Here is a 12,366-nt window from a genome sequence, read left to right as displayed (position 1 = left end):
TAAAGTTCAAGAATTTTTCCTCTCTTAACACTCCCTTTCTAAACATTTGAACTTAGACCCTAGTTGTCAGAAAGAGATTTATTTTTCACCTAGACCTTGTTTTGTTTTTCTCCAGGTTTTAAGTGTCTTCCTTACCCCTAGAAAATCACCAAAGAATTTGACTTATGTGAACAGACAGAACTTGTCTTTTCCATCCTGTTTTTTATGCGTAACTGTGTTTACAGGACTTCTTCTGTCCTGTAAGCACAGGACAGAAAAAATCTCTCCGTGGCGCTAATGGCCCATCAATGAGCACTCAGTCCGCACTGAGGACCATAGACATCAATACGTAGACACCTCAGCGCTGAGTTGTACGTAACAACGTCCGCCATCTTCCATGTGGCAGCAGAGCGATCGGAGCTCCTTAAGTCCTGTGCTGTGTGGACTTGTTTCAACCGTTTTACGAAACAAACTGGATTCACTGGCATTACCTTTCACAGGTAAGGATTAAAGATCAGAATTATTTGACTTTGCAGCCAGAAATTCGCTCCTAAACAACCGAAAAATACTTCCTATGTAGCTTAATTGGCCCGCAGTAACGCTGATTGTTAGCGTTACTGCGGGCCAGTAACGCTAACACACACTGTTAGCGTTACACAGTGTTACACTGTGTTACACACACAGTGTTTTCACACTGTTTTCTAATGAGAGAGAGCTGATGAACAACCGCTGTTAGAGGAGAAGTTCGGTCCATTTACCTGTATTAGCTTACTGGCACATAGTCCACATTCAATATGGCGGACGCTGTGACATATCGCAGCAACAGGCCGACCCGCTCCATGAGGCGTCTACGTCTATGCTGAGTACTGTGACTCATCACTGTCACGGTCAGGTACTGCGGGGGAGGGGGGCGAAGGGAGGGTCACCGTACCGCTTGAGTGCGGGGTGAGGGGAGGGGAGTGGAGGGGCTCATCAATGAGTACTCAGTCCACACTGAGGACTGTGACTCCCCAGTCTTGAAACACTGAGGAGTGAGTGATTGTCCAAGTGTGCCATTTGGAGATGCTGAATGGAGACTCCGGATGGCACACTTGGACAACACCTTTACATCCTCATAAATAAATGTCCAAAATGACATTTATTTTTGTGATATAAATCCATGAGCAGAATACTTTATTCAACAGATTTATTGTATTTTCCAGTTCATACATTTAACACTCAATGTGTATTTACAAGAAATAAAAATGAAAAAAAAAATTTTTTTTTGAAGCAAAATTCTTCAATATTTTTTTGTGTTTCAATAGCTATGAACCACTTACAGTTAGAGTATTTTTGACTGCAAAATTGAAAATTTAGCTTGTCTTCTTCATAAAGAGACCAAGCTTTTACATGTACTCCAAATTGTTCAAGAACAGCAGCTGATTTAATTTGGGTGTGCCTTTTCAGCCGTGTTTGGTGATTTTGGTCCCACCAGTTACGGGGTTAACAACACAATCACCAAACCTTTTGAAGTTACTTCCTGAACCTCTTTAAGGTTTTGTTTCTTGTCTGTTTCATTTTTTAGGAATTCCTCGGATGAATGACCAAAATTATGCACATGTATCTATGTTAAGTATGAAAATGAAAATGTTTTTTAATTATTTGACTTTATTTATTTGAACTATTGACAGTTCTAATAGTTGAAATTGGCAAATGAGGAACCTTTCATTTTAGCCATGCAAAACTTAGTACAACAAAGTAATTTTACAAACCTCTGTAAACTGGCCTAACCACCTGCTTTTGCATATCTAGAACTGTTAAGATGCCCAGATGTGACAGATGTTATGAAACTTGAGAGCTGCTGAACCTTTTCTTATAAATGTGCTTGGAATAAAGAGCATACCAGTGAGTGAGTTCAGTTTAAGGGCAGATAATATGACTGCACTATAAAAAAGACAATAAAGATAAGATGAGCAGACGTGTACAGGAAGGAATTGCCTTTTAGATTGAAAGAATGAAGATAAAAGCCAACACCACATACTATGAAAGATGGCTAACAAACGAAAAGATGAGAAATTTACACACACACACACACACACACATATATTTATATGCTATATATGGAGAGAATTATTTTTGTGATCATCAGAGTAAAGTGTATGGCACCGTTGTATATTCTTGTGTTACACATACTAAGATAAAAGCATGTATAATTTCCCCCTACGAGTGTAACTATGTAAAAAAAAAAAAAAAAAAAAAATCCGATATCAATTATTTTCCTTTGTCTCTTGTCCCTTTTTGATTTTTTTAAACAGCTCTGTGACGCCTCCGTGGTGTTTTATTGTGAAAGTCTGAGCCGGAAACGGCTAGCCATCCTAAAGCTAGCTTTATCCGCGTCAAGAAAAGTGACAGCGGGACTTAACATCCGAGCACACCTCATCTGTTCCTCCTATTCAGGACTTACCTGGAAGCTGGACAAAGCTGGAGTGATCACATTGTAGCTTTGAGTAGCCACTATATTTCTGGTGAATATATTAATTCCCTCTCCCGTCGATTAAATAATCCGGAAACTTCAACTCAACTGCGGAAGAAAATGAACGAGAGCGAACTGAACCTTTTTGATTTTGAGCGACGTTTCGATGAAACTCGAGCTCTGGAATGGATGCAAGAAAACTGGTGAGTGGATTTAAAACTATCGTAAATAAGATGAAACATCAGAATTGGCTGCTGTGATTTTTTTTAACCGGTAACATGTCGTACTTTGCAATTACAGATTCGTTATAAAGGCGGGGCGTTTTAATTTTAGGCACTTCCTTTTCAAAAAGGTTTCAAGGATGGAAAGTATTACTTAGTACACCTTGAACCTTTTAACATTTTATTATGCTGTAGCCAAAACCTAATCTTTTATTTATCTAATAGGGAAGACAAAGATAAATGTTTTTTTGTTTTTTTTTTTTGTAATTTTACAAACACAAACCTAAACCATGCTTTCATTGTGGTATGAATCTGTAGAGTTTGCACATCAAGAGACTCGGTCAAGTTGGATGGAGAACTCTGATCAGAAAAGCATCACAGGGAGGTGCTGCCATCACCAAAAGCAGAACAGAAATCCTCAGATCAGATGGGGAGGGGGGTTTGTTGACTGGATTTCTCCACAAATCAGGACTCTATGGTAGACACTACAGCCAAGAAGAAAGGCTGTTGAGAAAAATCCACAAGACTGCAGTCCACTACAAGCCATGTGCAAACAAATGGACAGACATGCCACAATCAGGGGAGACCACAATGTTAATTTTTGACCTGCATAAAAAGTGGCAAACAATTAAAACTGCAAATTACATTTAACATACCATTATCACTGCAAAACATGGGGGTGGCAGCATCATGCATCTTTAGGAAAAACTGGGCATCTACCCAGAATTGATGGAAAGATTGATGGAGTTAGATAAAGGGTAATTCAGGAAGACAAGCTATTGGAGCCTGCATATAACCTGAGACTGAGGCGACGGTTCACCTTCCTTGTCACCAGCCCTAAACATACACCCAATTTGCAGCTGTAGTTGCATCTAACCGTACTCTCTCAGGTGGCAGGATTACAAAAGCAGGGGCACGCTTTGTTTATTAAAAAAAGTGTTAAAACCATATCTCATTATCTTTGCATTTTGCAGTTTTCAGAAGAAAAAAAATCCAAAGTAGTTTGTGACTTTAATGTGACAGAAAGAAAAACAACAGTGTGAATACTTTCAAAGGGCACAGCTAGTGTTCTTCCTTGTTACCTTGTCTGGGTGCAACGACAACATCTTTTGAATTATTTGGTTGTGCAGCATTCCTCACCCTCAGCATCTGCGTAGCAGCTGAACAACACAAAGGCTGTCTCCTTTTATCAGTTGTTTCCTTGTCTTCAGATCTGATGCAGCTGCAACTATATTTCTGAAGAAACTCGATGACAGTACTCCAAAATATACTCATCGCCATTTTCAATACTAAGCAACTTTTTTTTTTTTAAGGCACCGGGTTCTTTCTAGCTAGGAACAAAAATAAGTATGGTTAATTACAATGAGACAACATTATTTTATTGCTTCTTTAATTAGGGATAGAGGAAGAGCTGAAGTAGTCTACCCTTAATTTAGAAATCAATAATTTAAAAGTGCCACTTTCCTGTTTACTAAACCAGCAGACCAAGTGTTAATGTCCTTCTGCGGAAACATGTACCTCTGATTAATAAGATGTATCCTTCCATTTTTCTTTCAATTCAAATATATTTGTGGTTAAAAAGTAAATTTGTCTACTGTTGAGGGACGTTTAGTTTTTTCTTTCGTCCGTGTGCCTCATTGGGAAACTACCTCCAAACAATGCTTTTACCTCGTCAGCAAAAGAGAGTCACGTATGTGTTTTTTTTTTCTGGAATGTATCCTCCACGTAGAGCTCATGTTTGTAATCAGGTGAGTGACTGCAAGGAGGGTATGGGTTAAGAGTATCTGTTGTTGGAGCTCTGCTGCTAAGTCTATTTGGGAAAACGAGATTGGGTCAGTTTACGGATTTTGACGCAAATGAATATCTGTGATTAATTCATTTTTCTAGCTCTAAATGATTGTGACAACCCTGCTCCTCACTCCCCAGAGGAATGAGGAGCATTCCTTGCAAAAGTGATTTGAGAAGTGGGGGTGAACCCACAGAGGAGCCTGTCAGTCTCACAGGTTTGGCCACATTTTTGAGGTAGATAATAATCCAGAAGATGGTAGATTAAAACCACAAACGTCAACGTATCTCATTGGGATTTAAAGTGGCAGACCGAGGCAAACTATTTTTTTATATATATAAATATATATTTATATATATAATTGTGAAGTAGGAAGAGAATGATGCATGGTTTCCAAAGCTTTTTACAAATGCAAATCTGAAAAGTGACATACTTCTGTATTCACACCTGTTTTTAGTCTGCGAACAGTCCTGTGAAACCCAACTGCCTCTGAAAGTTGCAGAAAATGCAAAGAGTATGGCCCACCTGGAAACATACCATGTTATGGATGTATGTGATCAACAACATGAGATTAGAATAAGTGAATTTTCCTTCAATTTTCTAATGATTTTTGTTGGGCCACCTGGTAGATAATAAAATCTATATCTTGTTACAAAAAAAATGGAAAAATTATTTAGAGTGCTAAAAAAACTACATTAATCAATCGCTTTCTGATTATTTGGTATCACTTGACAGTAAATGTGTCAAACTCCTCTTGCATAACAGTTGGCGGGTGTAAACCAAAAAAGCAGAACTACAAAGCAAATATGACTTCATCTGACTCTCGATTCTCTGAGGCCCTTTGGATCTCGGTCCAGGTTAAAAATACACTGATCGTTAAAACTTACTTCATACATGTGATTATTGAACCGTGGGTGAGGTAAATGTTTGATTTCCTGGATTCATTGTTCTTGTTAACCCTCTTCAAGGCACACTGCTACCCCTATGGCCACATTCTGAACAAATGTAAATTTATTTTATGGAGATCGTATGTGATAGACCAACACAATACATACTGAAAGGGGTAGCACACTGCTACCCCTATGGCCACATTCTGAACAAATGTAAATGTATTTTATGGAGATCGTATGTGATAGACCAACACAATACATACTGAAAGTCTTTTGGGGTATATCTTATCTTTCCAATTTTCCCTTGCAAAATACCTCAAATTTAGTCAGACTGTTGAAGAGAGTCTGTGGACATTGATTAATTTGAAGTAATTCAAAGCATTGTACATTGGTTTTATGTCTGGACTTTGGCTAGGCCAGTGTAACACGTGGCTACGCCATTGCTCTGGCTGTTTGCTTAAGGTCATTGTCCTACTGGAACGTGATCTAGCAGATCTATTTTTACCAACTTTGTACATTCAGTTCCAATATATTCAGAGATTTTAAGATTAAATTTGTAATGTGGGGGGTGTACTAGTTGTGTAATGGGCAGATTTTCCACCAGTGCTGTAAATCTCTGCAGCTCCTTCAGAGTCAGGCTTCTTGACTACTTCTTAAAGGCTCTCCTTGACCGGCTTGTTAGTTTAGGATGAAATCACTTTCACCTAACTCTGCTTTAATTTTCTCCACAACTTTATCTCTGCCTTGTCTGCTGAGCACCTTGTTCTTCCTGAGGCCGTTTGCTCACTGCGTTCTCTAACAAACCTCTGAGGTCTTCACTGAAAGTAAATAAAGACTGAAAATAATTTGCAGTCTTTATGTACTGCAAAAAAATAAATTAGAGTTAATTGCACCAGTTAACTCTAATTAATTGGTATATTCTTAAGGCAAATAGGTGCACCAGTTCGTATTTAGGTGTTTTAAATTAAGGGTGTAAATGCATAAAATTGTGAAAAGCCACCATTTTTTCAGATTTTTATTTGTAAATAAAAAAAAACATAATTTTTCCCCTACAGTGGCTGAATGGATAAAACTAGGACAGTTTAGCTCTTTTGCTGAGGCCCATTTACTGAACGGGGTGAAAAATATCAGACTCTGGTTGGTAGCAGCCAATAAAAAAAAAAAAACTAAAATCATTTCACTCACATTCTAAACAATCGTAGCATCCCTGTGTGTTTTAGCGTGTTGAGTGTGTTGTGTTGTTTGGAGTTTTGCAGAGGCTTGGGTGCTTACCGCCTGTTCCTCTCTGCAGGAGCAAGTCATTCATATTTTGTGGCCTGTACGCTGCGCTCGTGTTCGGCGGCCAACACTTCATGAGGGAAAGGCCGAAGCTCAACCTGCGCCGACCTTTGGCTTTGTGGTCGCTGAGCCTCGCCATTTTCAGGTGAGTCCAACTTGCTCTGCGGTGAGCTAAAAGCTTTTACACATCAACACATTTGCTGCCATAAAACAGTTAAACAACCAAGCCTCTCTGTCTATTTTCCTGCAACTCTGAGATAACTGATTGTTTCTTTACGAAGCATTTTCATCAAACAAAACATTTACGATGCTTAAGTTGATTGTTTCTTACACCTGTGAAGAAAACTGCAGAGTGGTGCGGTTTTCTTCACAGTAATTTTAAGTTTTATGGTTTTATCAGAGTTTATGTATTCATTAAAATATTAAAATGTCCTTTCTTTTACAAATTCTTTCTTCACAATTCAGTATTATCGGAGCGGTCAGGACTGGAAAATACATGCTGCACATTATCACGAAGAGCGGCTTCAAACAGTCCGTGTGTGACAATAGTTTCTACAACGCACCAATCACCAAGTTCTGGTCCTACGCCTTTGCTATTAGCAAGGCCCCTGAGCTCGGTAAGATTCCCTCTGTTTATTTTCAAATGTTTTGTTTGAAGCTGGATTATATTCTTGTTTTTATATTTTTAATGCCCTGCATTGTACCAGTCAGTCAATTTGAGGTTGTGCAACATAATGGTATGAACCAGTTCCAAAATGAAAATATCAACATTTATTCAGGAGTTCAGAGGGCAGTAGAGTAGCGCATATTATAACACAGTAAAATAGAATAAACCTTTGCTGTCCTCAAATTGAGAAATTCATAATGCTCGTAATGGCCTGGCTCAGGACATCTCCAAAGAGAATCTGTGGGTCAGATGGTGCCGATTGATCTACAAAAAGAGCTAGATGCTCTGGCAGTGAGAAAGTTGTTTTAGTGCAGGAGTGAAATGAAGAATGTTTCCTCAGCTGCAAGCAGGAAGGACGTAGTCGCTTTCCCACTGCTTGGAACTGGAGGATGTTTCTTTTTTTAAAGGGAATGGGATTGGAAAGCCATGGCTGAGATGTTCAGTTTAAATTATGAAGGTCTGATTTATGTTTTTTTTTTTTTTGTTTTTTTTTTTTTTTTTTTTTACATTTTATCAGTTTTAAAATAGAGTTACATGAATAGATTATGAAAAATAAACAATACATCACAGAGGAATTACTTGAAATACTTCAGTTTTAGAGGTGACTTAACCCAATTTCCTTTTTGCAAACTAGTCACTTAGAATTAATTTTAAAATATGTCCCTTACCATCGTGTTGCAGTAATAGATTTATTTTGAATCTGACAAGTTTTTTTTTGGTCAGAAAATGATTGGCTTGAAACATTTTTTTTTATGTACAGACCAGATAAAAATGTCTCCATTTGTACTAACCGTGCACTGTACCTACTGTTAACACATCATGTGCATTTACAGTAAAAAATGCACATGATGTGATAAAAATCCATTAATTTTGTTGTATAGATTTTTTTGTCATTAAAAAAAATAACATAAATTTGGTTGACACTCTCGCTCCCTTTGTAAGCTAGCTACTTCTAGCTTACAAGAAGCTAGAAGTAGCTTCTTCTTGCTTCTTGTAAGCTTTTAGCACCATCTAACAGCAGTTAGCATATTTTTTCACTTAGTAAGCTAAATAAGCCCAAAATAATATATGTTTTATAAGTGTTACAGTAAGAGCACTACATCTGTCAACTATCATTCAACAATTCTTTGCAAATGTTAAGACAGCTCTGAGTGCTAATACTTCTATGTGATCTAACATTAGGGTAGAGTTAAAAAGGACCTTTTTGTGAATGAATTAGCTTGTCATCCTGAAACTGATCTGCACAAAGCACAGTTATATGCATTAAATTCTCCACAGTTTACTACGTGAAAGCCATAGTTCCTTCTGTAAATTCAGCTAGCCATTAGCATCAGCAGTACTATTGATGCTAACATCCAGTCCAGTTGCACAGCTAATGACACAGGTAATCTCTGGAATATGACTTTTATACAGTGACAATTATTCTAGACTTATTTTTAGAAGTTGCTAACGACTAGCTAATGGAGTACATGGTTCTGTTTGCAGCAAATATGTTTTTTTAAATTCAGAGAGTCGGTGAACTAAGACCTATTTTCTTCTGTAAATTAAGCTAGTCAGTAGGAACAAGAATAGTAGTGGTGCTAAATGGCTACCATATAGTTGTAGACTCTGATGAGAAGGTGTGAGCACCCATTAAATTACCTGTTTAATGACCAAGTGAAAACAGTAATTTCACTGAACTGACAAGGATATTTAAAAAGTAATTTTTGCTTTTTGATGTCTTTGCATATGTTGATGCTCACTTTGCTTGCTAACAGCGCTAATAGCTCTTAAAACTAGCACAGGGTGGACAAATTTCACTTTCCATTGTGCAGCTATGGAAATAATCTTGTGAGTAAGGAAACATACAAAATGGAAATGCATCAAATTATGTTTGTTTACATTTTGATTTTATAAAGCATATAAATAAAGAGTAAAATATACAGTAAAAACATTTAAAAAAAAAAAAGAGAAAAGCACTTTGCAAAGAAGACATAACAGTAAATCCTTTGAGACACTTTAATAAAATTGCCATTTTTATAGAATTAAATTTATAAATGTGTCCATTAGGCTTTCATAAATAGAAAAAAGATCTAAATTGTGAAAGAAATGGTAAATAATATCTTAATGACTTTTAAAATACAGATTAAATTCTCTTTCTCGACTCACCCAGGAGACACGGCGTTCATCATCCTGCGAAAGCAGCGCCTCATCTTCCTGCACTGGTACCACCACATCACCGTGCTGGTTTACTCCTGGTTCTCCTACAAGGACCTGGTGGCGGGCGGCGGCTGGTTCATGACCATGAACTACATGGTTCACTCCATCATGTACACGTACTATGCGGCCCGGGCAGCTGGACTGCGGGTGCCCCGGCCACTCGCCATGATCATCACTACGGCCCAGATCCTGCAGATGGTAATGGGCCTGGCTGTGCTAGGCTTAGTGTACATGTGGATGCATGAAGTCCACTGTCCCTCCAACATGGAGAACATCATGTGGGGCACAGTCATATATCTCAGCTATCTGGTGCTGTTTGCTTCCTTCTTTTACAACACCTACCTTAAGGATCCATCCAGAGACAAAGGATCCAAGGCAGAGTAACGTCTTAGAAGTTAGTTGACTGACTGTTTACTGTTTTTCTCACTTTCATCAGCCTCTGCCTCTTAAAGTAGCGATACATCAGTGACAATACACAGTTAGGAGCAGGAGAAACGCACAGGTCATTCTGATATAAACTCACAAGTGTTTGGAAGTAAAGTATGAGGAATGATTAAGGAAGACGATAAACAAGCATTGTGTTAGGGCTCAATTCAAAACTTTGCCTTGGTGACTCTCCACCAACATCTGCTGTGAACATGTAATGGCCAAATATTTGTGAAATGTGTTCAGCAAATGTTTGTGGTCATATGCTGTAATAAAAATGGCCTTAATGTAACTAAAAAAAAAAAAAAAGAAAAACTGTGAGATAGGGAGCAAACGCACTTACAAATTTTATGTTCTTTAAGGAAATGTTCTATTTTTTTATTTATTCAAGCTTGTTAGTTGAGAGCCGTAGTGTAGCTTGTGATTGAAAAGGCTTGGATCTGCAACTTTAGTACAAATTTATTTATTATTGTTTCTAATTAGTTTAATCCATGAATGATAAGAGATACTTTATCCATTCCATCCAGTTCCAACTATTTCGCCACCGTCCAAATTTCTGCTTGTTTATGTTTGAAGCACAGTTCCTCGGATATGTTTTAATAATAAGATTCTGATAAACACAAGTTATGAGTGTTTCTTGTTTACATTTCTGTATTCATGACCCAAAGAATTAATGGTTTCCCACGTTAGTGAAGTAAAATATTTACACCAGCATCGATATTTTTCACAATATTTTCCTTCTGCTGCCCCTGTTATCAATATGATTGGTATCGCTGGTAAGATTTTAGGAACCGTCTAAACTGATATCTAACACATAACGGATAAAGCAGAAGATTAGTTTTAAAAGGATGCAGACTTATTGATTGACAGGAAATTGTGTTTAATAAAAACAGCAGCGTGTTGATCTTCTAACACATCCGCAGCCAGAGTTTCTCACTCGTAGCAAAAAATATCAGAATTATTTTTGTCAGGAAGGAAATCCTGCTTATGCAAAACTGCTGCTTATCCACATTAAATGCATGCATTATTTTTTTTTCCATTTAAAGAAGAAAACGAGTTCATACTTGCAAATTTAAATGTATCAAAATAATTTAAGTAAAAAAAAATTTTTTTTTGCTTGTTTCTAATTTTATTGTGATAATTTACAGACAAAATTGGAACTGAAACACACTTCTGTGTAAAGATTGTCCAAATGTTTTTCCTATTTACTGAAAGCCCATACTTTCATCAAAAAGTGTTGAAATGCAACCTCTCTTCTCTGGTTAGAGAACATAGCCGGTTAAAAAATAAACCCTAGAAATATTTTGAGACATTAGGAACATTTTAGCAAATGAACTTCAGTTGAACATAAAATAAGTGCTTAGATTCTAAAATATGGTGCAACGCCTGGTCAAATTCAAAGGGCTCAGTGATTTTAGCATTGTCAACACTTCTTTCAGCACTCTCCTTAGAGTGTTTCCTCCCACAAATCGTTTTGGCAGTTGAGTTTTCACTTTGACAATTCAGGAAGAATGTCTGGCGAACGAATAGAAACCGGGCCGATGCTTTTGATTTTAGAACACGCCCATAGCGCAAGTACGGTGTGAGCTTGTATGATGAAGTGAAGACATTTTCATATTTTTTTGTCAAGTACAGCTATGATACATTACAAGAAGTGCATTCTTTCATACCTTCACATTGGAAAGTGTTCCTAAGCAAAAATGTTTTCATATGGATGACAGGTGCAAATATTTTTATTATTATTATTATTTAGTGTTGAATGTTGATAGTTAAAGTTTATAGATTTTACATTCGTCTTCTTACCTTAACATGGTTGCAAAGGAATGAGGCGTGTTAAAAGTTGAGTTTAGGAATTTCTGGAAATGTGTTGTTAGACGAAACTTTGAGTGAGAACTCTGAATTTAGCACAACATTAACATGAAGAAATGAGATCACAAATGCTAGTAAGACCATTGCACTCTTCCTTTCAAACTCTTTTAATTTCTGCGTGATAGGCACTAAAAGAGAATGACTGGATAACAGTAAGCAGTCATAATAAAAACATACGCATCTCAAAAGCACTGACAGGCTGTAGTAGGGCGATCACGTTTCTCTGCGGCTGGCACTGAACGGCCTTTTATGCTTTGTCTGTAAAACCAAAACCTTAACCGGTATTTCACGTTTTGCCTTGAAAATTCAGCACCAAGGGATTTCTTAAGTTTAGTCTGTGAGGAAAACAAGGATTATTTTTTACCATTAAGCACATTTTTAAGAAAAAGTAAAACAAACTTGAATGTGAGTCTTGTTCACAGTAAATTTTGCTGCCTTGTTGTCCCTGGTGTAAACTCCAAAAATCAAAGGTTCAGTTTTGCAGGTTTTGCAGGTTTTGCAAGTTCTCGTTCCATTTTATAAAAAAGTATTGTTGTACTTACTTGTACTTTGAGAATGTTTTTGGTTTTGCATTGATTTCCCCTCTTTATATATATATA

General features: G+C 37.2%; 1 protein-coding gene across 1 annotated transcript; it reads left to right on the top strand.

Moving 5' to 3' along the window:
• Positions 1 to 2,330: 2,330 nt before the first annotated feature.
• Positions 2,331 to 12,155, top strand: LOC103150640 (elongation of very long chain fatty acids protein 6-like). The gene is made up of 4 exons (XM_007570344.2): positions 2,331 to 2,634; positions 6,620 to 6,751; positions 7,072 to 7,223; positions 9,426 to 12,155. Exons 1-4 carry the CDS (start codon positions 2,552 to 2,554, stop codon positions 9,854 to 9,856), a joined length of 798 nt encoding a protein of 265 aa, XP_007570406.1. The 5' UTR covers positions 2,331 to 2,551; the 3' UTR covers positions 9,857 to 12,155.
• The last annotated feature ends 211 nt before the right edge of the window (positions 12,156 to 12,366 follow it).

The sequence above is a fragment of the Poecilia formosa genome, unplaced genomic scaffold (genome assembly GCF_000485575.1).
Source record: "Poecilia formosa unplaced genomic scaffold, Poecilia_formosa-5.1.2 Scaffold7, whole genome shotgun sequence".
Lineage (NCBI taxonomy): Eukaryota > Metazoa > Chordata > Actinopteri > Cyprinodontiformes > Poeciliidae > Poecilia > Poecilia formosa.
This window is presented reverse-complemented; position numbering and strand designations above follow the sequence as displayed.

Coding starts and splice junctions, on each gene's coding strand:
- LOC103150640 (XM_007570344.2), top strand. CDS start 2,552: ATGAACGAGAGCGAACTGAACCTTTTTGATTTTGAGCGACGTTTCGAT. Junction 2,635..6,619: donor GAATGGATGCAAGAAAACTG/GTGAGTGGATTT, acceptor TCCTCTCTGCAG/GAGCAAGTCATTCATATTTT. Junction 7,224..9,425: donor TAGCAAGGCCCCTGAGCTCG/GTAAGATTCCCT, acceptor CGACTCACCCAG/GAGACACGGCGTTCATCATC.